At 48.1% G+C, this 24,925-nt stretch overlaps 1 protein-coding gene across 1 annotated transcript in view; it reads left to right on the top strand.

Moving 5' to 3' along the window:
* Positions 1 to 24,925, top strand: part of LOC144818172 (general transcription factor IIH subunit 2) — a 368,595-nt gene that overhangs the window by 133,064 nt on the left and 210,606 nt on the right. Inside the window, exon 5 of the mRNA XM_078675294.1 lies at positions 19,660 to 19,746. Coding sequence (XP_078531420.1) covers positions 19,660 to 19,746 — 87 coding nt within the window. The remainder of the gene's footprint in view (positions 1 to 19,659; positions 19,747 to 24,925) is intronic.

Raw genomic sequence — 24,925 nt, 5'->3', positions numbered from 1 at the left:
ACCTGGGAGCGCTTTATCCTGTTTGTAGCGCTAGGAGCGCGCTTTATGCCCTCTAGCGCTTGGAAGCGCTTTGTGTTTGATTATAGCGCTTGGAGCGCTGTAAATTGCCTGTTAAGCGCTGAGGAGCGCTTTGCCTGCCTAGCGAGTGCCTACCTCGCTTTATAATTGATTAGGAGGCCGGTGCCCACCCGGCATTGCCCAGGTCCGTGGTTTATTTGGATCACGAGGGAGCCCACTCCTCGGATCATGGGAGCCCGCCTGCCTGCCTAAGAAGCGAGCCGCCGCGCTGCCCGCGGCGACCCGGAAGTGGTGAGGCGGCCGACCAATTACAGCGCGGCCCCGGAGAGGCCGACCGGAAGTCCCGCCCCGCTGCCGCGACCCGGAAGTCAGGCAGGCCGGGGGCAGGACAGAGAGGCAACCGGAAGCGGACGGGAGGCCACCCCGCGCTCCGGTGAAGAGAGAAGCCGGCGTCTTCCCTTGTCCTCCCCAGGCTCCCAAAGTGAGGGAGAGCCCAGGGAGAAGTGTCCAGAGAGCCCCGAGGAGCGGGAGCTCTCGAGGAGCAGAGCCTGCCGCGTCGTGCCTGGAGCCCCGGGACGAGAGGAGAGGAGCCGCCCTGCAGCCCAGCCAGCCGGTGAGTGACTGCTCAGGGAGAGGGGGGCGTCGGGGCACATTGACGGTGCCCGCCCCTCCCCTCCAGTGCGAGGCTCACGGCGCCACATGTGTCAGAGCCACGAGAGGCTCTTGAGGGCATTTCGGGGTCTAGAGTCCTGAGGGGCTCGAGGTGCCAGTTGTTTTCGAGTCCCCAGAGGGGGGACTCCAACGAAGGGGGCACCATTGTTCTAGGCCCTGTGGGGGGCCCGGGCATTTATTTGTGTTGAGCCCGGAGAGGCTCAGAGGGGGCATCTTCTTCCCGAGCCAGGAGGCTCCTGGGGGCCATTTTGTTCCTTGAGCCCAGAGAGGCTCTGAGGGTGCCATTCCCTCGTGTTGGAGCCCAGAGAGGCCCCAGCCCTTTTGCGTTGCGAGCCCCAGAGAGGCTCGAGTGCCCATTCTGTTGAAGAGCCTGAGAGAGGCTCAGGAGGGCCAGTTCGTGTTCTTGAGCCCAGAGAGGCTCCAACTTTGCCCTAACTTTCCCTGCACCAGTTGCCCAGCACTTTGTGGGCAACTGCGACGTTTAGGCCCTGACATTGGGACACAGGGACAGTCACAGGTGGTGACTTCTGAGTTTTGCGCAATTGTACTTTCTATGCACCTCTGAATGTATTGTTTATGCGTCATGTGCCTTTACACCTCTGAATGAATGTCATGCATTGCATCATGTGTTCTGTTCTTACACCCCTACAGGTATTGTGATACATAGGTGGTTGTTTTCTCCCTAGTACAGGTGGTGCTAGTGAGGTCCTGGTTACCAGTGATTACTGGTTGTGTGCTATTTTGTGCTAAAGTAATTTTACATTCTAAGTGCTATTTCTGATTCCTGACAGTGGTCCAGGTGGCCCTGTCTTGTAAATAATCCCTTGTAAATTCTGCCCGTGCCTCTGGCACATTGTAAAGTGTGTGTTTTATCTAATGTGTTTTGGTGTAATACAAAGGCTATTTTTATATAACCTTGTGTGGAGTTTCCTTTGTGGTGGGCCTTTGGTTGTTGTTGCTGGGGTGCATGCGCAAATACTTAACTTACATCGCCTCCAAGTTTAGCCTTGCTGCTCGCGCCACGTTACCTAGAGGGTGAGTAGGGGTTATCTTGGCGTGTAACTCCCTTGCCCTGACTTGGGGGTGGTGGTCTCTGACTGACTTTGGCGAAAGCCCTGGCCAGCCGGGGATCCCATTTCCAACATTGGCGGCAAGCGGCGGGATAAGGATTTGTGTTTGCCTTGTACCTTAGTAGCGGCTGGCTGCACCACAAAACTCTGCATTTTAGATGACCACATTTTAGGGGATTGTATTGTTTTGGAAGTTTCATTATTTTCTTCTCCTGAAGAGTGTCATTTGATTGTGTTCAGTACATTTGTCCCCCGCCCTGCTTCCAGAGTTTGGTACCTGTGTCGCTTTTGGTCAGGTTGAGAAGTCAGGGGTGGTAGAAACTGCCTTACCGATCCGAGGGGAGGGTGTGTGTGGATGAATGGTGTGTTTTCCTGGACGCATGAGTGAGTTCTCTTTGATAAGGAGAGTGTGGAAGTTTTGGAATTGTGTACTCTTACTTCAGATTGCTAGGTCCCCTGTGTTGCACGTGTCTGTGATCATCCTGCCAAGATGGAGTCTGCTTTTAATGTCTGGGGTCTGTTTTTGCATGAACTGAGAGAGTTTTGCGAAGAGAAAGACATTGCAGTGAATGAGTCAGACACCCAGTCCCAACTTAGGGGTAACCTGATCCAATGGCAGAAGGAGGACTGGGAGCGTGAGCACAGTGAGGAGAGGGCCCGGGTCTCACACCATGAGGGTGGTGGGTCAGAGGGGAGCCCTGAAGAGTCTGAGGAGGAGGAAGAAGATGATAGCACAGGGACGCCAGCAGATAGTGAGGACCCCATAGGTAGGGAGTCCCTTGCTGGGTCCAGCGTAGGAGGCAGCGCCTCATCCCTTTTCCTGTCCCCAGAGGAGCTGGAAGATAGGAGGAGAGAAAGGGAGCACCAGCTGGCTTTAGAGAGGCTCAGGTTGGAGCATGCCCAGGCTATGGCACAGCTGGGCATTAGAAAGCAACAGCTGGAGGTTAAGAAGCAACAGCTAGAGACCGAGAGGGTCTTAGCGCAGGAAAGGATAGAGGAGGCTGAGAGGGCCTCCACCAGAGGCGAAGTAGCTCTGGAGGGTAGACTATCCCCTGCGTGCAGTGTTGAGTTTCTGGATCCCCCAGGGAGGGTTGGGTCCAGTGGTGGCAGCTATTTAAATCTCAGTCTAGAAAGTCCCAGTTCCCAGAGTATGGTTCCTGTTTCCCCAGAGGAGGAGAATAAGTTGAGGTTTAGGAACCTTAGGAAACCGTCTCATCAGTCTTGGGAAGACTTTGAGGATGACTGTTGTGAAGCCCTGTGTGATTGGGTACGGGAGCCTGTGGAAAAGTAAATTTTGCCATGTTCTGTGTCCCTACGCCTCATCCATCATATGTTATGTGTGCATGACCAATATGCATATGTTATTCCCCATGTCCGATTAAAGACGCAATTACAGTTGTGTCCACCTCTGGTATGTCATTTTCCAGTCCTCGTGAATACTACGAATATCAGGCCTATGTAAAGTAATGTTGCCACGTTTCCCAGTGTGCACGTTATTCCATTGTAAAGTCCCCGTTTCCAGGCCTCAAAAGGGCCCGGACCACAGATTCAGCTCCTGTCTCCTGAAAGCCTCGCTGAGGAGCGATACAGCCCCCACCTGTATCCTCGACCCTTCACTTACTTCCTGCCTTGCAGTGCCCGGTGCAGCTTGGCTCTGCCTCTGAGTCTGCCAAAAGTATGTTATAGTTCCAGTTATCAGTTCAGTCCTCCTCTTCTGCATTCCTAAGCTACTGAACTGCATCAATAGTTTCCGTCATTGTCTAGCCTACTCGGCTCCACGTTAGAGAAATACTGTATTTAATGGTCATTTAGTATTCTTCATCACGCACTACATGTAGAATAATGCATGGTCCAGTCTTAGAATCAAGTTAGCTTTTCCCCTCATGACTTCTAGTTTATATCAACATGTTCCCTAAACATTAGATACCAGATAGGGTTTAGGTACATGTCGCTCCGACCCTCCAGACTTTAGTCTCTGCTCCTAGCACAGAGTTCATAGCCCCCAGCTTCTCCTAGTAACACGTCATTGCCAGTTTTCGCGCACCATTAGGTTAGAGGTCCCGGCTCCTTAGGTAGCCCCCTCCTATGTTTCCGCCCATTCATGACATATTCTGTTACGTTTGCATCACATGTCTATGTATACTCCCAGTTACACCCATTTTTACTGTTATCTTTCGCGACTGCTACGCGTCACGCCTTCTGCTCCACCCACTGCTACGTCTACTGCAATGTAATGCTATGTGTTCGCGCTATGTATATATGCCTGTGTTTTGTTATTGAATGTGAGCGCGCTCATCCCAGACCTAGCCCCAGCAGCTGCTGGGCCTCTTTTCCCCTGCTGGGCCCCAGTTGTCCTGCTGGGCCCTGTCATTCTGTTCCTATGCAGGTTGTCCTGATCCTGTCCTTATGCTGTAATAAACCTGCAGAAACTCCTACTACCTCGAATCTTGACTCTTATTTTATTGAGCTATCTGTTATGCTATAAGTCTAGTCAAAAATAGGGTATTATTTATTTATTTACCACATAATGGCGCCCGAATAGGGACTTGCCCTTTCCCCACGCGTCGGTGAAGCCACGCCGACCCCCTGACCCTCTGCAGTCGTGACGGAACTCTTCTGCGCAGTGGCAGATATTTCTGCTCAAGTATCCCTCAGGCCCACGGAGGAGACGGAGGAGGCGGTCCAGCATCCGAACGAGACGGTGGAGGAACGCGGCGAGTCCCGACCAGAGCCCAAGCCGAGAGTCCAAGGTCCGAGGTATCCGGAGGTCCACCTGTAACTGAAGTCCGAAGTCCGAAGTTCGTCGTCCGTCGTCCAGTCCAGTCCGAGGCCTTCCGTTCCGTGCTGCCCGGTGAGTACCATTGCTGGGGTAGTATCTAGACAGGACCAATTTAAATTGACTCCTGGTCCGTGGGTTGGTGGTGCCCAGACTCACAAACGAAGTGTTCACCTAGGTGGATACGGGTCCTGATGTGTCCCTTTATGGGACCGGTATGTTCCGTACTGTTACAGCAGTGCATCCAGTAACTCTAGTCTGTTCCGTTCTCAAGAAAATCTGTTCTATTTCTGTTCTCAGTATTCCAGGTAATATTCTGTTCGAACTGTTATTTATAATGTTCTTCATGTAATTTACTGTTGTGGTATGAGTGCGATGTGATTTCGTGTTTTTTATTGTGTATTGTATTGTGTCCAGATTACAGTTCAGTCATGCCTATATTTTCCAAGTTACGTCAGTTAAAAACTAGAAAGGGTCTGTTAGAGGAAGCAGTTCCTGTCCCGCCTAGGGACAGTCCAGGTCATTTTATGTATCAGAAACATGGCATAAGCGCCATAATGTATCTAGATTTATGGGTAGAGTATACCAAACAGTTAGAAGAAAAGTATAGATGGCCCGTATCGGGTACATGGGATGCTGAATGTATCATGCGAGTAGAAGAAGCATTATGGAAAAAGAAAGCCAGACAGTCACAGAAAGATGCCATCGAGTTATGGCGTAAGGAAGCTCATAGAAGAACGGAAAAGGAAGTCAGAAAGTCAGAATTAAGTAGAGAATCCCAAGAACGAGCCCAAGAAAGAGAATTAATCGAGATAGGTGAACAAGTCAAAGCCGAACAGTCAGACAGACAGAGGCATGCCCTTATTAAGGGTATGTATCCTCTCCTTGCCGAAGGTTTGCCAAAAGCGACCCCAGAGGCATCCAGTAATTTCCCGCCACCATTAGTTCCGACCAAGCTACGTCACAAACCGACCGCAGCTGATATTTTTATTTCGTCCTATCTGGACGACACAGTCCCCGAATATGCAAATCCTGTTCGCGCTCCGCCAGTCCCTGTAAACCAGGTAATTCATGCTCCTCCAGACACCGGGGTGCCCCTAACAGCTCCCCCGGCCCAGTCTGCCATACAAGTACAATTACCGACCCTGCCAGGACGAAGAATGTCAGTCGACGATTCTAGTCTAGGGACCGCAGGAGGAGGTCCTCCTCATACCCCGCCGCCACACAAGCGTTTATCAGCACTCGAATTACATGCTCAAGCATCACAGCGTACTCCTAAAAGTAATAAGTCTGTCACAGAAATCAGGCAAGCCCTTAACGAATGTGTCTATGATCCAGTTCCAGGCGAATATACTATGGTTTTATATTCCTTACGTGTAAGGAGAGTGACCGAGTATCTAGTCACCTTACCGAATATGAAAGAAGATCTAGACAGAATATATCGTTTCATCCGTACAGGGGATGATCCAGAAAGTATTGGCGAGATTATGTCTCAAAGGAAAGCCGAGATTCAGCTCATGATATTAAAGTTCCTGATCAATTGTCTAATAAGAGAACAAGATTACCCGTCTAAAGATCCCGCCGAAATGAGAATCCTGACAAGGTGGAGTGATAATATAGCCGAGGGTAAGCACAAGACCGTCAGTGCCATGGAGAGTATGTACAAGAAAATTCGTAAAGAAATAATAAGGTTACACGACCAGCGTAAAGCAGCACAAGTAAGCGAGAAAGAAAGTATCTCTGATCCTGAAGAGGAAGAGAACGAGAATCCCGCCAGAATAGCGTATGTAGGAAAATCCAGATTTCCAGATCGCCATTTACGTCTAGAACCCAAGTCTATTTTTCATCTAGCACCAGAACAAGGTTCTCTAGAACAAGTATTTCAAGCTACCGATCACATTCTGAAATCACGAGTCGGTTACAGTGAATTAAGTACCATGCATGAACAAGAACTAGCCCGATCAGCAGTCCGATGGATTACTGATTCTACCACTTTTCCAGACGAAATAGTGGCACAAATGTTTCTGAAAATGCCCCCAGCCGAGCAACGACTGGTGGGTATGTATATGATCCAGCACCTCATTACTCTGTATGAGGGTCAACATTCTGATCCAGGCCCGTTACACGATATCCTGAACGAGTTACTCCAGTATAGATGGAGAGGTCTAGGTACCGATTTAATAAGTGTCATTCTAGAACAGCGTCACAAATATAGAACGTTCCTGAACCCACATTTTGTTCATGTCTCACCCCCAGAAAGTAAATCATTCTACATAGACAGACAGAATCCGTTACGAGAAGTCCACCCAGTCCAAGGGGCGGGTGGCGTAATGCAACGAGTGTTTGTATACACTCCAATTTCAAAGATGGAACTTCTTGAAATGAAGAAATTAATTCCCTGTCATGACAAAGATCCAGCAGGGTTCCATAGAGAATTAAAAGACATGCTCCGTATGGGAGAATACACTTACCCAGATATCATTAAAATGTTAAAGGTCCTGTTACCCGCAGGGGTGTATGAAAAGTTAAAGGAAAAAGAATGGGATGTGGGAGAGAAAAAGATCGATTGGGCAGCTCTAGAAGCTGAAGACAAGGCACGAGTACCAGGTACCGGTCTTGGAGATAAATGTAAAGAATTACCAGAATTATTGATTCAAGTTTTACCCAGATTATTGACAACTAGGAAAGAAGACTGGGATGCAATCTCAGCCTGTAAACAGAAACAAGATGAAGATATTAGTGATTTTTATTCTAGGTTTGAAAAATGTTTTAGTATTAATAGTGGTCTCAAGACAAGTAGTGAGTCATACCCTCATCTTTTCGTCACCAAATTAGTCGAGAATTCAAGTCCGCAAATTAAAAATCGAGTTTTGAAAGTCGAAAGCACCTGGCAAGCGAATACCCCGTCCCAGATGCTCCAGATGCTCCAGTATCACCAGAATAGAATCAGAGAAGAGCAAGAACACGAGAGAAAACGTATGAAAGACACGAAAATGAAAGTGCTAGTTGCACAATCTGTTCCTCAAGACAGTCAGAAGAGGGGTCCGAATCAAGCCAGTCATCCTGCAGCTCCCGTTAAAGGGAACTGCAATTATTGTAAACAGCCAGGTCATTTTATAAACGAGTGTGCAGTTCTGAAACACAACATAGCTACCGGTAAGACTAAAGAAAGACCACGTCCGCCTAGACAAGAGCAAGTCTCACAGATTCCTCAGTCACAGAATGCACAACAGACAGTTTCCGCACCGCAGCCTATAGCTGCAACACAGCACGTTACGTCACAGATGTACCAGTATGCACAGTCCGAGTATCCAGAGTATCAGTCATATTCATGAAACAGCCTAGAGAGGGAGGTAGGCTTGCCTCTCATCGAGATACCTGTAGATCAAGAAGGTCCTTATGTTCACAGTCAAGTATTAGGGAAAGACAGAAAGTTTTTGATCGATACAGGGGCAAGTAGGACCACAATTAGTCATGCCGAAGTTCCAGGGGCTCCACTCTCAGGCTCAAGAAATGTTTCCCTTGGATTTTCAGGAAAACCAATAGTTAACGAGATATCACAGCCAGTCACTCTAGAAGTAGGTCCATTGTCCCGTACTACTGATCTGTTACTTACTAAGTCATGTCCAGAAAATCTATTAGGCATTAAGACACTGAAAGAATTAGGTGCAGTTATTTGCTGTTCCCCAGAGGGAATACGTCTGTTCCTACGTGACTTTAAGGGTCACTATGTATTACGAGATTTTGATTCAAGATTGTCTAATGTTCCGCAGCATTTATGGGCGCAAGGTCCAACTGATGTAGGTTATATGCAAATCACACCCCATCGTGTGACTCTTAAACCAGGTGTAGTGTTACCCCGAATCAGACAGTACAGATTGCCACCTGAGGCTGTAGCAGCCTTATCCAAAATTATTGACGAGCTCATGGCTCAAGGAGTAGTTGTAGAAACTGACTCCAATGTATGTAATTCTCCGATCATTCCAGTCATGAAACGTACTGATCCAAATGCACCCCCAGTATATCGATTAGTGATTGATTTACGAGAGCTTAATAAATGTATTATTCCTCAGTACCCAGTTGTCCCAGATATCTCTTCCCTATTAACAGCTATTGATTCCGAAGCCATGTTTTTCACTGTCATAGACCTCAAGAATGCATTTTTTAGTGTTCCAATTCATCCAGATAGCCAGTTTCTTTTCGGATTTTGTTTAAATGGAAGGAGCTATATGTTTACACGCGCTCCTCAAGGTTTCACGGAAAGTCCTAGTATTTACAGTCAAGCACTTAAGAGACAACTAGACAACATTCACATGCCAACTGACACTGCCCTGCTCCAGTATGTCGATGATCTACTGATCACAGCCCGTTCTGAACGTGCTTGCGAGCGAGCATCACTTACAGTTCTGTATTTTCTAGCCGAGATGGGGCACAAAGTGTCACCTTCGAAGCTTCAATTCTGTGTCCAGCAAGTGGTATACTTAGGACACTTGCTGTCCAAGAGGGGTAGGCAGTTGACACCCGACCGTATCCAGTTAATAGCGAGTCTTCCCCAGCCCAGAACCCAGAAGGAGGTACGTGCTTTTATCGGCCTTACTTCTTATTGTAGACAATGGATTCCCCAGTATGCATTTCTAGCCAAGCCACTGATACAGTTAACGACACAGGAGGCAGCCGTATCGACTGTCCTCCCTTGGACATCTGAACATACACTTAGTTTCAACGAGTTAAAGAAAGCCCTATGTCAAGCTCCAGTTCTAGCTACACCGAACTACAGTAAGCCTTTTACACTTTTCGTTACTGAACGGGAAGGTACAGCATTATCTGTTCTCACACAAGATCAAGCAGGTCAATACAAGCCCTGTGCTTATTTTTCGAGCACATTAGATCCAGTCGCCCAGGCGTTGCCTGCGTGCCTCAAGTCAGTTGCAGCCACAGCACTAGCTATCAGACAAAGTGATTCCATAGTTTTAGGACACTCCCTGACAGTACAAGTCCCACATTCAGTAGAAGTTCTTTTAAACCGAACACAAACACAGCACTTGACAATTGCACGTTTAACAGGTTATGAATTGACACTGTTCCAGCCACACATAGAAATTAGACGCTGCAACGTCCTGAATCCTGCTACACTGTTACCATCAGTTAGTTCAAATCCAGACCCACATGACTGTGTGGAAGTAGTTAACATTACGACAAAGCCAAGACAAGACCTGACAGACATTCCGTTACCAGATCCTGACCTGACACTTTATGTGGATGGTTCATGTATGAGAACTAGTACAGGAGAACTAGTCGCCGCGTATGCAGTGACTACTGACACTGAAGTTATTGAAACACACCGTATTGACACCCTGTCCGCTCAAGCAGCAGAGCTAGTCGCTCTGACACAAGCCTGTATACATGCCAAGAACCTGAAGGTTAATGTTTACACAGATTCACGTTACGCATTCGGAGTTGTACACGACTTCGGAGTGCTCTGGCAGGAGAGAGGTTTCATGACTTCTCATGGAACCAAGATTCAGCATGGTCTCCTTATTCAAGCCCTGTTAGATGCCATACATTTACCGACATCTATTGCTATCATGAAGTGCAAAGCACATACGAAAGTCACCGACATTATTTCCCAAGGTAATGATCTAGCAGACCGCACAGCCAAGCTTACAGCACAGACTCCAGACATTCCAGTTAACATGACACATACTTCAGATCCGATTATATGCATGACAGTTAAGGACCCTACACAAGATGTCATAGATATACAGTTACATGCTACTCCCGATGAAATCAAGAAATGGTCTGAACAAGGAGGGGTCCAGACAGATCAAGGATGGTTAACGAAGGGTAGAGCCACATGGTTTCTCCCCGACTCTATGGTTCAAGTCATTATCAATACCGCACATAGTCCAGCACATTTAGGAGAAAAAGCTATGTTAGACAGTATCCAGAACATTTGGTTCAATAAGCATTTACGAGCTGCAGCCAAGCAGAAAGTCCGCACCTGTATGATATGTTGTCAGTTTAACCCAGGTAAAAGTGTCCCGGTGGAACAAGGTGGTTTCCAGCCCCCTGACCACCCTTTTGAGGTCCTCCAGATGGATTATATTCAAATGGAGCGATGTCGAGGTTTCAAGTATGTCCTTGTAGTTGTATGCGCTTTGTCCAGGTGGACAGAAGCATATCCAGTCCCAGATTACACAGCCGCGACCACTGCCAAGCAGTTGGTTCGTGAATTTTTCCCTAGATACGGACTCCCTAGAGTCGTATATTCTGATAACGGCCAGCCATTCTCATCTGAACTCATGAAACACGTTTCCCTTTTGTTAGGGTACCAGTGGAAGTTCCATTGTGTACGCCATCCTGAAGCAGCCGGTCTCGTAGAGAGACATAATCAGACTCTGAAAATCCGCATTGCAAAAGTCTGTAAGGACAAAGGTGTGGACTGGTTAATAGCTCTGCCAGTCGCTTTGTTTTATATGCGCATGGTCGCACATTCCAGATCAGGTCTGTCCCCGTACGAGGTCGTATTCGGCCGCCCCCCTAACATGTGGGGTACTCCTAGACCCCGAAGTATTACCGATGTTTCATGTAATATGCTGACAGATTACCTAGCTTCCTTGATGTCTGCCCTCAACTCATGTCGTTCACAGGTTGCCGCCGCATTTCCAGACAATACCGAGGTGGCACCGCACGAGATCGTTCCAGGCTCCCTTGTGATGGTCAGAAATTTCGACAGATCAAGTCCGCTGGAACCACGTTGGAAGGAGCCACGTCAGGTCCTCTTGACCACCCGAACTGCCGTCAAGTTGGAAGGCAGGAAGGGGTGGGTCCACCTTTCTCATGTAAAACTTTTCAATGGATTGAAATCAGTCTCCAAAAACATTTCCAAGGATTTCCAGGATTCGAAAGACTGCCAGAACATTGTTTTAAAGGACTGTCCCGCACAAGACATTATTACAACCCCTCCCTTGTTAGAGAAAACTCCGCAACAGGAGTATAAGCTCAAATTAAGGTCTAGTAAAATAAGTCAGTCAGTTTGATTGTATAAGTCCTCCCCTAGGTGAAACGGTTAGATTGTTTCTGACATGTATAAAATAGACCCCCATAGTGAGAGAGTCAGTCGAAGTTCACTTCAATGTATCGTTTTTCTAAGTTTTATATTGTTTCTCAGCATAATGATTTCCTGCACCAGCTACGCATTTTTCCTGTATTTACCAGTTCCTCATGTAAATATGTCTACTAATGCTACAGTAGAGCACACGTTTAGTGATCTGCCTCCTCACGAATATTCTTACCGCCTTGCTATGCGCAACAACACATTCATCCGTATGTTACATTATTCACACCAGACCAGCAATGCCACTAATTGTTGGGTGTGTGGTCGACTCCCCCCTTTCCAGACACCGAAGGGAGTTCTGCCACTGTTTCCTTATCCATTCTCACACAATGGTTCGTGTGGAGCATGGTCCACGTTAACGTCATCCTCAACAGATATGTCTTTTCTTAACAGTACATGTTTTCCAGACAAGCAAGGTTTCCCCCACAGAACAGGTTTAGATCTAGAAAACGAAGTATATAATTTAGGTAATTATTCGTCGAATTTCATGGTCCTGAATGTTCAGTCTGATACTACTCCAGACTTACCTGCTATTTCAGTACTACCAGTCAAAGGCGAATTATGTGTCCGTAGTTATGGTTCTGTACACATAGGTCATAGTGAATGTACTACTATTATCAAGTATAGTGACAGTGGGAAATCTATTTTCAAAGCTTCACGTCATTCTTATTTTATTTGTGGTCAAACTGCATATGTCCGTCTGCCCCTCGATTGGGAGGGAACCTGTTACATTGCTTTCCTACTGCCACCTGTTTTTCTAGCCCCATCTGATTATCACAGAAACACACATCTAGTACACATTAGACATAGAAGGGAGTCCCCAATTGTCGATTATACTGAAACTACTCTAGAACAGTATACAGATTTCAATAAAGGTTTCTTCTTTTTTGTAGGACCTGTCCAGAATAGTAAACTGATCCGTAGGTTAACAAGAACCCTTGAAGCTGTAGTAAATGAGACTGCCTCTGCTCTAGGTAACCTAACCGAGGAACAATCTGCTATGAGATTTGTCGTTTTGCAAAATCGTCTCGTCCTTGACGTCATACTGGCCGATAGGGGCGGGGCCTGTAGAGTCATCGGATCTAGTTGCTGCATTTTCATTCCAAATAACGCGCCGTCTGTTTATTCAGCTATAACCAGACTCCATAAAATTGCCCATCTGTTACATCAAGATCCAGGCACCTGGACATGGTCCGGTTGGTTCTGGAATATAATTTCCGCATGGGGATGGAAAGTCCTGTCCTTTCTAGGTATTGCAGTAGCGATTATATTTAGCTGCTGCCTCTGTATACAATGTGGCCCTGCGATTTGCAGCATGTGTGCTACCTCTTGTATTCCTAGTCCCAAGCCCCGTTCTAAATCCCGTTCCAGGATAATTCGAGACGAGCAAATGGTACTGTATGAAATGATAGATGGTATCATGAAAATTGATGTTTCCTGATGGAAACGTAGTGACAAGGAGGGAATGTGGAAAAGTAAATTTTGCCATGTTCTGTGTCCCTACGCCTCATCCATCATATGTTATGTGTGCATGACCAATATGCATATGTTATTCCCCATGTCCGATTAAAGACGCAATTACAGTTGTGTCCACCTCTGGTATGTCATTTTCCAGTCCTCGTGAATACTACGAATATCAGGCCTATGTAAAGTAATGTTGCCACGTTTCCCAGTGTGCACGTTATTCCATTGTAAAGTCCCCGTTTCCAGGCCTCAAAAGGGCCCGGACCACAGATTCAGCTCCTGTCTCCTGAAAGCCTCGCTGAGGAGCGATACAGCCCCCACCTGTATCCTCGACCCTTCACTTACTTCCTGCCTTGCAGTGCCCGGTGCAGCTTGGCTCTGCCTCTGAGTCTGCCAAAAGTATGTTATAGTTCCAGTTATCAGTTCAGTCCTCCTCTTCTGCATTCCTAAGCTACTGAACTGCATCAATAGTTTCCGTCATTGTCTAGCCTACTCGGCTCCACGTTAGAGAAATACTGTATTTAATGGTCATTTAGTATTCTTCATCACGCACTACATGTAGAATAATGCATGGTCCAGTCTTAGAATCAAGTTAGCTTTTCCCCTCATGACTTCTAGTTTATATCAACATGTTCCCTAAACATTAGATACCAGATAGGGTTTAGGTACATGTCGCTCCGACCCTCCAGACTTTAGTCTCTGCTCCTAGCACAGAGTTCATAGCCCCCAGCTTCTCCTAGTAACACGTCATTGCCAGTTTTCGCGCACCATTAGGTTAGAGGTCCCGGCTCCTTAGGTAGCCCCCTCCTATGTTTCCGCCCATTCATGACATATTCTGTTACGTTTGCATCACATGTCTATGTATACTCCCAGTTACACCCATTTTTACTGTTATCTTTCGCGACTGCTACGCGTCACGCCTTCTGCTCCACCCACTGCTACGTCTACTGCAATGTAATGCTATGTGTTCGCGCTATGTATATATGCCTGTGTTTTGTTATTGAATGTGAGCGCGCTCATCCCAGACCTAGCCCCAGCAGCTGCTGGGCCTCTTTTCCCCTGCTGGGCCCCAGTTGTCCTGCTGGGCCCTGTCATTCTGTTCCTATGCAGGTTGTCCTGATCCTGTCCTTATGCTGTAATAAACCTGCAGAAACTCCTACTACCTCGAATCTTGACTCTTATTTTATTGAGCTATCTGTTATGCTATAAGTCTAGTCAAAAATAGGGTATTATTTATTTATTTACCACAAGCCCACGAAATGTGATTGGGACCTATTGTTCGATATGGTTCTCAGAGAGCAGTTGCTCAGTTGTTGTTCACCAGGGTTGCGCCAACACCTGTTAGGGTGTGGATTGTCTGAACCATGTGAGCTGGCAGAGGAAGCAGACCGCTGGGAAGGGACCAGAGGTTCTGTAGAGTCATTGGTGAGTGACTCCAAAAGTAGTGGGTCAGGGATCTTCCAGCCCAGCGTGGTGGAAGAGGCTCAGTGTAGCCCAGCGAGGTCCCAGTATAGTGAGAAGGGTGGAGGGGCTGACTGCCTGGCTCAGTGGAGCAGGAGTCAGTGGGTGGCTGAGCGCCCCCAGAGGCCCGAAGCCCTGTCTCAGAACCTGGGTGGTTTCTTGAGGGAACACCAGGTTGGGGACCTAGGCTGTCCTGTTAACCCAGTTGAGGAGGATCTCCTAGTGAGTAGAGGACCTGGAGCGTCTGTAACCAGAGCTCCTGTGGTTCTAGAGTCTGGCAGTACCGCTCCGATAGGGAGGGTACAGGAGTCCAGAGTGAGGAGTGATTGGGGGAGTTCCCCAGTGGAAGGACCAGTGGGTCAGGGACTACCCAGTTGGGCTAGGTTCCCGTGTAGTGACCATGGTAACACCACTTCTGGTCTGGGGGATCGTCACGCACTGTCAGGTGGACAGAGGGCGGGAGATCTGCGCCAGACAGACAGTCACGCAACAGATGTGACATTTGTTAGCCTCAGGGGGATTGCGTGTGAATCCCCAGAAGTCCTGGAGTGCCAGGCAATTGTTCCACCGAAGGTTCTAGACCAGAGGTTGGGAGGCCAGGTTCAGGATCAGCCTGACCTGAAGGGTAGGACGACTGTAACCAGTGTCCTGACCGGTTCTTCTTCCAGAGGAACTTCTCCAGGTGGGAGAGGGCAGACCTCTGGAAGGGGGTGCAGAGGGTGGGAGAGCCCACCTCTGACCCCGGTGCAACCTGAGTGGATAAGTCCTGGGTTGGAATGGCGTTCTAGGGGTACCCCTCGCAGAGGGAGGAGGAACCCTAGAAGAAGAGGTAAGGGGAGGAGAGCCTTCCCTGAGACTCCTGGTCCGCCTGAGGTTGTAGGCCCTAGGCTGGAGTACCAGTGGCAGTCTAGTCCTGTCTTGCAGACAGGAAGAGTGGAAAATGGCTCCTATGTGCCAGGGGTTACTACCCCCCGCTCTGCGAATTGGCATGGACCAGTGGCACCTGGGTGGCCCAGGGCCTGGTCCTGGCCGCGGACAACTTGGGAGTACCAGTGGGGTAGCCCAGTTGGTCCAGACAGTGTGTTGAGAAGGAATCCCATGGGTTCACCGTGGCATAGAACAGGAGGGTGTCCCTGCAGTTGCGGGCCCGCGTCCGTGTTCTATCGCCCCAAGCAGGGAAGTCCATCACGGTGGTGATTGGTCTCCCCTGCGTTTTGGCTGGAAGGGGGTTATGTTGGACTTTGGCCCTTAGGGCAGGTTCACCCCTAGACTTTTTGCGTGAAATGGTGACCTGGCAAGGGTGATTTTTGGGATTCTGCGCACTTTCACTGTGTCCCAGTGGAAAGTGCGTGCGCACTCTGAGTGCATGTGCTGAGCTAGGCCTGCCCGCCCATAGGAATGCATGGGGAATGTATGTGTCCCTGGTAGTTCCTGATGTGTGGGGTGTACAGGCTTGAGTCTGGTATGTGTGAACTCGTGTGAGTGAATGCTGCGCAACGGTGTATGCAGCATGTATGTGTCTAGTAGGGAAGCGCCATTTCTAGACATGGCTGTACGTGTGCTGTGAGGGTGCTGGCGCGTGATTGGCTGGAGCTGGCTGGCATGCCAGGCTCCAGGAAGTCTGGATGGGTCTGCCCGGTGGTGAGTGGGAGATTAGCATGAGTCATGTGTGGGAGGAGTGTACCTGTGTCCTGGATGGGCTGGGTTTTCCCCACACAATGCTGGCTCCGCCCCCCTGTGGTGTGTCTAATGACCCAAGCCCTGCCAGTGAATAGAGAGGGTGGTTGAGGTAAACAGAGTACTCAAGAACCAGCTGCGACTGGTTCCGCCCCCACTCTGCACCCTCAGACAAAGGAATGCACTGTATAAAAATGGGGCTGTGTCCCCACTGAAGTTGTTCTCTTCCAGGATCCTGAGGGGGCTGTTGCTGCTGCTGGGCCAGAGGACCGCCACTTGGGGTGTCTCCCTGCCTGGAGACCCAGTGAGCTGGCTCTGGGCCCAGCCTTGCCCCCCCTGCCTGCCCAGGGACTTGCTGGCACTCTGCCCTGCTTGCTGAGGGCACCTGGGAGCGCTTTATCCTGTTTGTAGCGCTAGGAGCGCGCTTTATGCCCTCTAGCGCTTGGAAGCGCTTTGTGTTTGATTATAGCGCTTGGAGCGCTGTAAATTGCCTGTTAAGCGCTGAGGAGCGCTTTGCCTGCCTAGCGAGTGCCTACCTCGCTTTATAATTGATTAGGAGGCCGGTGCCCACCCGGCATTGCCCAGGTCCGTGGTTTATTTGGATCACGAGGGAGCCCACTCCTCGGATCATGGGAGCCCGCCTGCCTGCCTAAGAAGCGAGCCGCCGCGCTGCCCGCGGCGACCCGGAAGTGGTGAGGCGGCCGACCAATTACAGCGCGGCCCCGGAGAGGCCGACCGGAAGTCCCGCCCCGCTGCCGCGACCCGGAAGTCAGGCAGGCCGGGGGCAGGACAGAGAGGCAACCGGAAGCGGACGGGAGGCCACCCCGCGCTCTGGTGAAGAGAGAAGCCGGCGTCTTCCCTTGTCCTCCCCAGGCTCCCAAAGTGAGGGAGAGCCCAGGGAGAAGTGTCCAGAGAGCCCCGAGGAGCGGGAGCTCTCGAGGAGCAGAGCCTGCCGCGTCGTGCCTGGAGCCCCGGGACGAGAGGAGAGGAGCCGCCCTGCAGCCCAGCCAGCCGGTGAGTGACTGCTCAGGGAGAGGGGGGCGTCGGGGCACATTGACGGTGCCCGCCCCTCCCCTCCAGTGCGAGGCTCACGGCGCCACATGTGTCAGAGCCACGAGAGGCTCTTGAGGGCATTTCGGGGTCTAGAGTCCTGAGGGGCTCGAGGTGCCAGTTGTTTTCGAGTCCCCAGAGGGGGGACTCCAACGAAGGGGGCACCATTGTTCTAGGCCCTGTGGGGGGCCCGGGCATTTATTTGTGTTGAGCCCGGAGAGGCTCAGAGGGGGCATCTTCTTCCCGAGCCAGGAGGCTCCTGGGGGCCATTTTGTTCCTTGAGCCCAGAGAGGCTCTGAGGGTGCCATTCCCTCGTGTTGGAGCCCAGAGAGGCCCCAGCCCTTTTGCGTTGCGAGCCCCAGAGAGGCTCGAGTGCCCATTCTGTTGAAGAGCCTGAGAGAGGCTCAGGAGGGCCAGTTCGTGTTCTTGAGCCCAGAGAGGCTCCAACTTTGCCCTAACTTTCCCTGCACCAGTTGCCCAGCACTTTGTGGGCAACTGCGACGTTTAGGCCCTGACATTGGGACACAGGGACAGTCACAGGTGGTGACTTCTGAGTTTTGCGCAATTGTACTTTCTATGCACCTCTGAATGTATTGTTTATGCGTCATGTGCCTTTACACCTCTGAATGAATGTCATGCATTGCATCATGTGTTCTGTTCTTACACCCCTACAGGTATTGTGATACATAGGTGGTTGTTTTCTCCCTAGTACAGGTGGTGCTAGTGAGGTCCTGGTTACCAGTGATTACTGGTTGTGTGCTATTTTGTGCTAAAGTAATTTTACATTCTAAGTGCTATTTCTGATTCCTGACAGTGGTCCAGGTGGCCCTGTCTTGTAAATAATCCCTTGTAAATTCTGCCCGTGCCTCTGGCACATTGTAAAGTGTGTGTTTTATCTAATGTGTTTTGGTGTAATACAAAGGCTATTTTTATATAACCTTGTGTGGAGTTTCCTTTGTGGTGGGCCTTTGGTTGTTGTTGCTGGGGTGCATGCGCAAATACTTAACTTACATCGCCTCCAAGTTTAGCCTTGCTGCTCGCGCCACGTTACCTAGAGGGTGAGTAGGGGTTATCTTGGCGTGTAACTCCCTTGCCCTGACTTGGGGGTGGTGGTCTCTGACTGACTTTGGCGAAAGCCCTGGCCAGCCGGGGATCCCATTTCCAACACATATTAAATTACAACTTAGTGAGCTAGTGTTAGAGTATATTATGGGACGATTCCACAATGACAAATAACATTAGATCAATGGTCAAAGACATTTTGGAAACACAAAGTAACTATGCATCATTGCACCGCTAAGAACTGCAGCTTGGTTGTTGAATTTTCAAATTTTAAACCAGCGCCTGCCCTAGTACCGTTTATGAATGCGTATGTACCTCCCATGTACGAACTCTCTATATAAATTTAGGGTGGGTACACTGCAAGTAAAAAATCACACAAAAAAATGGTAGGCAAACCAGGCCAGATCTTTGCACCTGGTATAGATGAAGTTGAGAATGTGGAAAATCTATTGTTTTTTTGTTAAGCATATGTTAAACCTAAAAGGACCTGGATAAGATTGCTTTATAGGCATAAGACACTTTAAGTTAGCAAATTTTCAGGACCATCAGCAATCCCGCTACATTTATATGCATTGGTAGCTATTTATGCTCAGTATAGCTGATAGGCGAATTAAAAGGTCTTTCTTTGTAACCTTTTTTGACCCTTGATCTTTTATTCCGTTTTAGTAGCATATAATTGCTGAGTATTTAATATTATTCATACTGTGTAAATGTATGTACTATGTGCTATCAGAATTGAACACAGAACGTAATTTAAAAGTTTAATGCTAGCCTTTCTTGAACACAAAAAATCACAAAGTACCCTAAATGCTAACAATCTGTGAATCCTACCCACCCCTTGGTACCTCTTAATACTACTCTTCCCTGAATACTAAAAGCCCCTTTCCTGACCTCACCCCTTCCCCACTTTACTTTAAATGCTCCTCTCTACTTTCGCAGGAGGATGCCCCGTTGCCCCTGCTCTCAGCCTTTGCTTTATAAAGCAAAGGCTGAGAGCAGGCTTTATAAAGCCCATTTTTGGTGCAACTTTTTGACATTTTTCTTTTTTTTAGTAGACGATTGCAAACCAAAGGGAAATTGAAACTCATCTTGGCGTTCCAGGACTTCAGTCTTCCTTCTTTATATGGACACAAAGTCTACAGTGACTTGTAATAGGCTTATGATATACTTCTCTAGTCGCATTATCCCATACACAGTATGAGAAGGGAAATTGAAACAGAATAAAGCAGATCAGCACAATCATCTTCTTTTATTATTTAGGTTTAATTATTTATTTCTTTTTTTAACATTAGATGCGACATCTATATGTGGTCATTGATGAATCAAGAACAATGGATGACCAAGACTTAAAACCTAACCGACTTACTTGTACATTAAAGGTATGTTATTGTCTTCATTGCAAAAAGGTTAAATTAAGTTGATGAAATATTTGTGCTTTTGTTAAGCCTCTCATACACTTTGTGTGTAGTCTTTTATGCGCAGATCTTCACTCAACATGAAATGGTCTCTTTGATAAGAATAGAAGAGTTATATATACTGATTCCTCTTGTCTAAAGGTTAGAGTGTAATGAAATTCCTGCCCTAAACCTTCCTCTGTCTAATTCTGTCTCTCCCTCAAAAGCCTTCTGGTGAAGCTGTCTGAAGGTTTTAACTCTGGTCCAAATTCCCTGATTTTACAATACTGAAACCATTATTTGTCACGAGGCTGAATCTCCTTTTATACGATGAAAAGAAAAATTGCATGGAGGTGCGGAATGAGTTTACTCTTCTAGTTGCCCATGAAGTTTATAATGGACTCATGATGGACTGTATTAGCAGAATATTTCTTTTATATATTCCCTTTTAAAATGTTGTATAGATTCTGTACATATTACATTTTGAGCAGTTGTTTATGATCCAATAAATATTGAATGCTCTGGACATTTGCACTGCAGGTCCTAATCCACCCTATCTCAGGAAAGAACAACAAGGTGGTAGCTCACACATTGTTTTGCTTCCCTAACCTAAGTTAAAATAATTGCAAATGTACCAGACTAGGAGTGTTTGCATTCAGCCAATACACCTTTCTCATGCATTCAGCATTCATCCACTCTTACTTCCCTGTTATGTCAGTACATAAACTGCACTCATTTACGCTCCTTGAATATAGATCTGTGCAGCATTCATACCTGTGTACATGGCCATCACTTACAAGTACAACAAACACAAGCCCCTATGTTTGGGGCAAGTAAGAGTTTAGGAGGGCCATTTAGGGATTAGGAGATGTGAAGAGAGTATATCATGAATGCTTGGGCTGTGTCAAGCTGAAGAGTCCTAAATAGTCTCCCTGTGTGGCTGCATTTGAAAGTCATATATCACTTAAAGGAGTCCTATCTTGCACCAGCCGCAAAAAAACACCTACACTAAAACGCAGCTGTGTATTGGCACAGGCATTTGGTAACCTGATTAGTGTGAGTATATCACCTCCTTACGTGTTCTCTCAGTATCCACCCCGTTTTTCATAGCAGCCATAACACTAGCTAGAACAAAGGGTCCAAAGGGCTAGACAAGAACAATAACTTCACATAACTGCTACCCTCAAGACAGTTCTCCAGGGCCCCAATATAGGAAGTCGGAAAGAGTGGGGAACTGCTCAACAAGATTCACCAGCAAGCAAGAGCCGCTGATTCAATATCTGGGTACTGGTCTGGAAGTCCTTCTTCTCTTTGCCTCAGAAAATCCTTGTGAAATAATGGATAGAGTGAGAACTGCATCAGTCTACTGATAATGTGGAGACCAGTAAATTACAGGAATCATTCAGAAGGAGTGAAAGTAACCTTCTCAACCTGGGAAGTCAGAGGAGGCACCACTATAAGGAACAATGCTGGTAGAAAAAGCTTCATAGGTATTGTAACTTTTATTCAGAAGATGTTTGAGAAAAATTAACTTTATCTTTCATAAGAGTTGTACAGAGAGAGAAAAGAACTAAGAGCCTTGAACTGCTGTGGCAAATCTTTTTCTGTACTTAGCCAAAATTATTTTACTGCTGGTCCTGATCATTTTGAATAAAAAAAAAGCCCCATAATGCCCTTCTTCTACAGCAAGCAAAAGTTTGGGCTAATGGTACCATGCTCCTTATCCCGTGTCTTTAGACAAACATGTGAAAATATTAATTGAACAGGAAGCATTTCTCAGCCGTCTTGCATAGACCTCGGGCATTGGATGTCCAGCAAAGAGGAAAGGGGGATGGAGCAATAGTAAAGATGGATGAAAGATAGCAGTTGTGAATCCTCCATGATAGTCATTCATAATCTGCTGCACTCTCCTAATCTGTCATAATCTGCAACAAGGCAAAGGAAGCACCTTGATGATACAAAGGGAACAAATTTGGATGTGGAGCATAGATTTTCTTCAGATTTTAGGAACTGCAAATATCTATAAAAACTTTACCATCCTTGCAAAATTCTCTCTGTAGAAAGAAGACTCTGAATTTAATGGCTCTCCTTTTCCAGCCAAACCCCTAGCTGAAGCAGAGTGAATAGCGAGATTAGTGTGCCTGCATGAAAAAGGTAAAAAAGTATCTGCATGGACGGCACAAAATTATATAACGAATAATGTGTATTAGCCTGTAAAGGGAGAAGCTTCTGATGTTGTACGCAATAAAACTAGTTCAGTTGAGAAAACAAATCCTGGTTGGAAATGGTCATAGTAAACTATGTCATATCTTAGAGGGCTTGGCCAGCCAGTGAAGATGGATACAAGCTAGCAGCGCTCCATGCACGTCCCGCTCATCTGACATCATCTGCACCGGCAGGCTGCAGTCTACGACCCAGGCCACTTGCCAAAGCTCCCCAGGCTCTGCAGCCACCAGTGTGAGTGGTTTCTGGAACATATCTGTGGCTTGATGAGGTCATAACACTGGCTGGGCCTGCTCGCATGGAACGCGGGAGGCGCCTGCAGCCTTACTGGACCCCCTTGCGGCCCTGCCTGAAGGAAGTGGGTAAGTGCTCCGGGCCTACAAGCACATCCGGATGAGTGGGCCTTTACTTGCGAGGCTGCTTCTTCTCACTCCGCAACCTGCGCCAGCCTTCCAGAGCCTGATCCTTGGAGTGGCCCATGTGGCTGCAGCGAACTGAGCATTTGTCCCCTTGACTTCCTGGCATCCTGGGCGGTGGACTTTGAGAACTCTTCCTTTCTGGTGACTGGGCGCCGGCGATGCAGACTGTGGCATGTGTGCTCCTCTGTCAGGCCTGGGAATCCTCCCTGGCTGTAGGCTGTCCACCCTTGATGGCCTCTCTTGTGCTCCCCCCTCCCAGTTCCTAATTAAATCCAGCAATCCAGGCAGAAACTGACACGGCCTGTTGACATGCATGGGAAATCACAGGACCACAGGGCTGCGTCCCATAAAGGGGTTGTAGGTGGCTGCACCCCCATGCATTAGGTCATGGTGGCACTGGGTACGGGCTAGGGACACACTAAAACAGCAAGTCCAGGTATGAATGCAGCTTTCAGCCTGAGATCGGGCTCCCTCTCCACCTCCCTCTTTGCCTCCCTCACTCACTAGTCCCCTGGTCTTTGCAAACAATGGGGTTGGTGAGGTCAGTGGAGCTCTTCCACCCCTCTGACCCCTTTGAAGTGGGGAGGACTACAAGAATGGGAGCAGGCGCTTCCTGTTAGTGGGCTGATTGCAATGCCCCGGGCGCGAATGTAGCGGGAGCAGTCATATCTAGCTCAGTATAACTGACCGGGTGGTGTATCGCAAGTCACTGTTCACTAAGGGCTACAGAGGGAGAATGACCTGTTCACGGAGAGACACCTGCTCATTGCTTACCACTTGCCCTCCAAGGCTATGAAGACCCCCGTTACCCCTGCTTCTTCACCCTCTCAAGGAGTCTGAAGCCTTCGCCGGCACTGCTGCAATATGTGGTGACCACCCCCATTGGCAAGGCTTGCTAACAGCTGCTTGTGCCAGCCCACCTTACCATCTGTGCTTGACTGGCTGTGTTCTGAAGTCTTGGGTGGGGCTTTGACCCCAGTAGGTCACCCCCACTATATCCACGAGACCTAACTCCTCTGAAGTATGAAATTGCCCCGTCCACGTTGAGCCCTGGAAACCCTGATGTGCTTCAGCAAAGCTTGTTGTCCGGGATACGCTGATGGGCCCTCTTTGCACCACAAAGAAGATGACCACTATTATAAGCACCACTCAGGAGTCTCACCTGTTGGACTCTGCCCTGCCCCTTATTGCCTACCTGGACCAAAACTAATCGCTCCTTAGCCCCCCTCAGACAAGTTGGACTTGATTCGTCAAGCTGTCCAAGTCATGTGAACAGAGATGCAAATGAAAATTAATGCACTCTCCATAGACATTAATCTACCCCTTGAAGACCATTGCAAATCCAAAGAGAGAGGGGGGACACTTAACGAACTAGCCATACATGAATTTTGCCCTCCGCACACTGAAGTGACTGCGCACATATTGGACCTCATGGAGAGGGTACAAATATTGGAGGACCGTGCAGAGGACGTTGAGGGCTGGTCAATGATATAAGAATAATTGGGTTATCGGCTTGCCTGAAAATGCAGAAAGCCTCAATCCCACACCTATCTGCCATTTATACAGTAGAGCGACCACTTCGGGTCCCCACCAGACCGGCTGTCCCTGGAACCGCTCCACGGTTGGTAGTGATCAAATTATTCAAGTACCTCAATCGTGACTACATTCTGCAGTGGGCTGGTAATCGACATCCCATTATCGTTGTGACCTCAATGGTCTCAATCTTCCCGGACTTCATTGGGGCAGTTCAACAATGCTTGGCCTGCTTACTGGCCGTTAAAAAGAGACTCTGAGAATTTTCCTTAAAATATGCTCTACTATTTCCTGCCTGCCTTAAAATTATTGCTGATGAATAAACTTATTTCACTGACTGCCAAGGATGCCAAGCCTTGATGTATGATACCTATGACACTGATGGTCTACTATCTAGCAAGGACTCTGTATCAGATGGGCAGAGGCAATGGGAATGATTTCGGTGAGCTCAGTCCGTGTTAAACTGTCCTGTGGAGAGTATTCACTCCCAGGGCTAGGTGTGGGCAGAGCGTCGGGCCACCATAGAAACTGCTACTACACTTTGCACCACTCAATACCATAGACACCTCATCTGAGTAGGACTCTGGGGGTCTCGTCATCCACCGTGAACTCAATTGTTGTCACCCGGCAGACAACCTGGTTTAGGAGGTTTATTCCCCACCCCTTACCAGCTTATCTCTCCCGTTTGCTTGTGCTCTCTGTACTCACAGATCATACTTCTCCCTTCTCTGTTGCTGTCTGTCTAGGCTCTCAAACTGCTGCTGATGCACAAATCTGTGCTGCCTTAATATTACGCTTCCTTATGTGCTTGGATGAGATAACTGAACTCTGGCTGACCCACCTCCTAAAGTCACTCTTTTCCCAACATCTGAGAAGGCATCTTTTTGCAACTGCCTCCCACCACATATGCTCTTAGTCTTAGTTCCTCTACTGGGCACAGTTTGTCTAGATTACTGTTTTGTTACTGTTTGTAATTTTATTCTTTTGAG

Source organism: Lissotriton helveticus, chromosome 2_1 (assembly GCF_964261635.1).
Source record: "Lissotriton helveticus chromosome 2_1, aLisHel1.1, whole genome shotgun sequence".
NCBI classification, from domain to species: Eukaryota; Metazoa; Chordata; class Amphibia; order Caudata; family Salamandridae; genus Lissotriton; species Lissotriton helveticus.
This window is presented reverse-complemented; position numbering and strand designations above follow the sequence as displayed.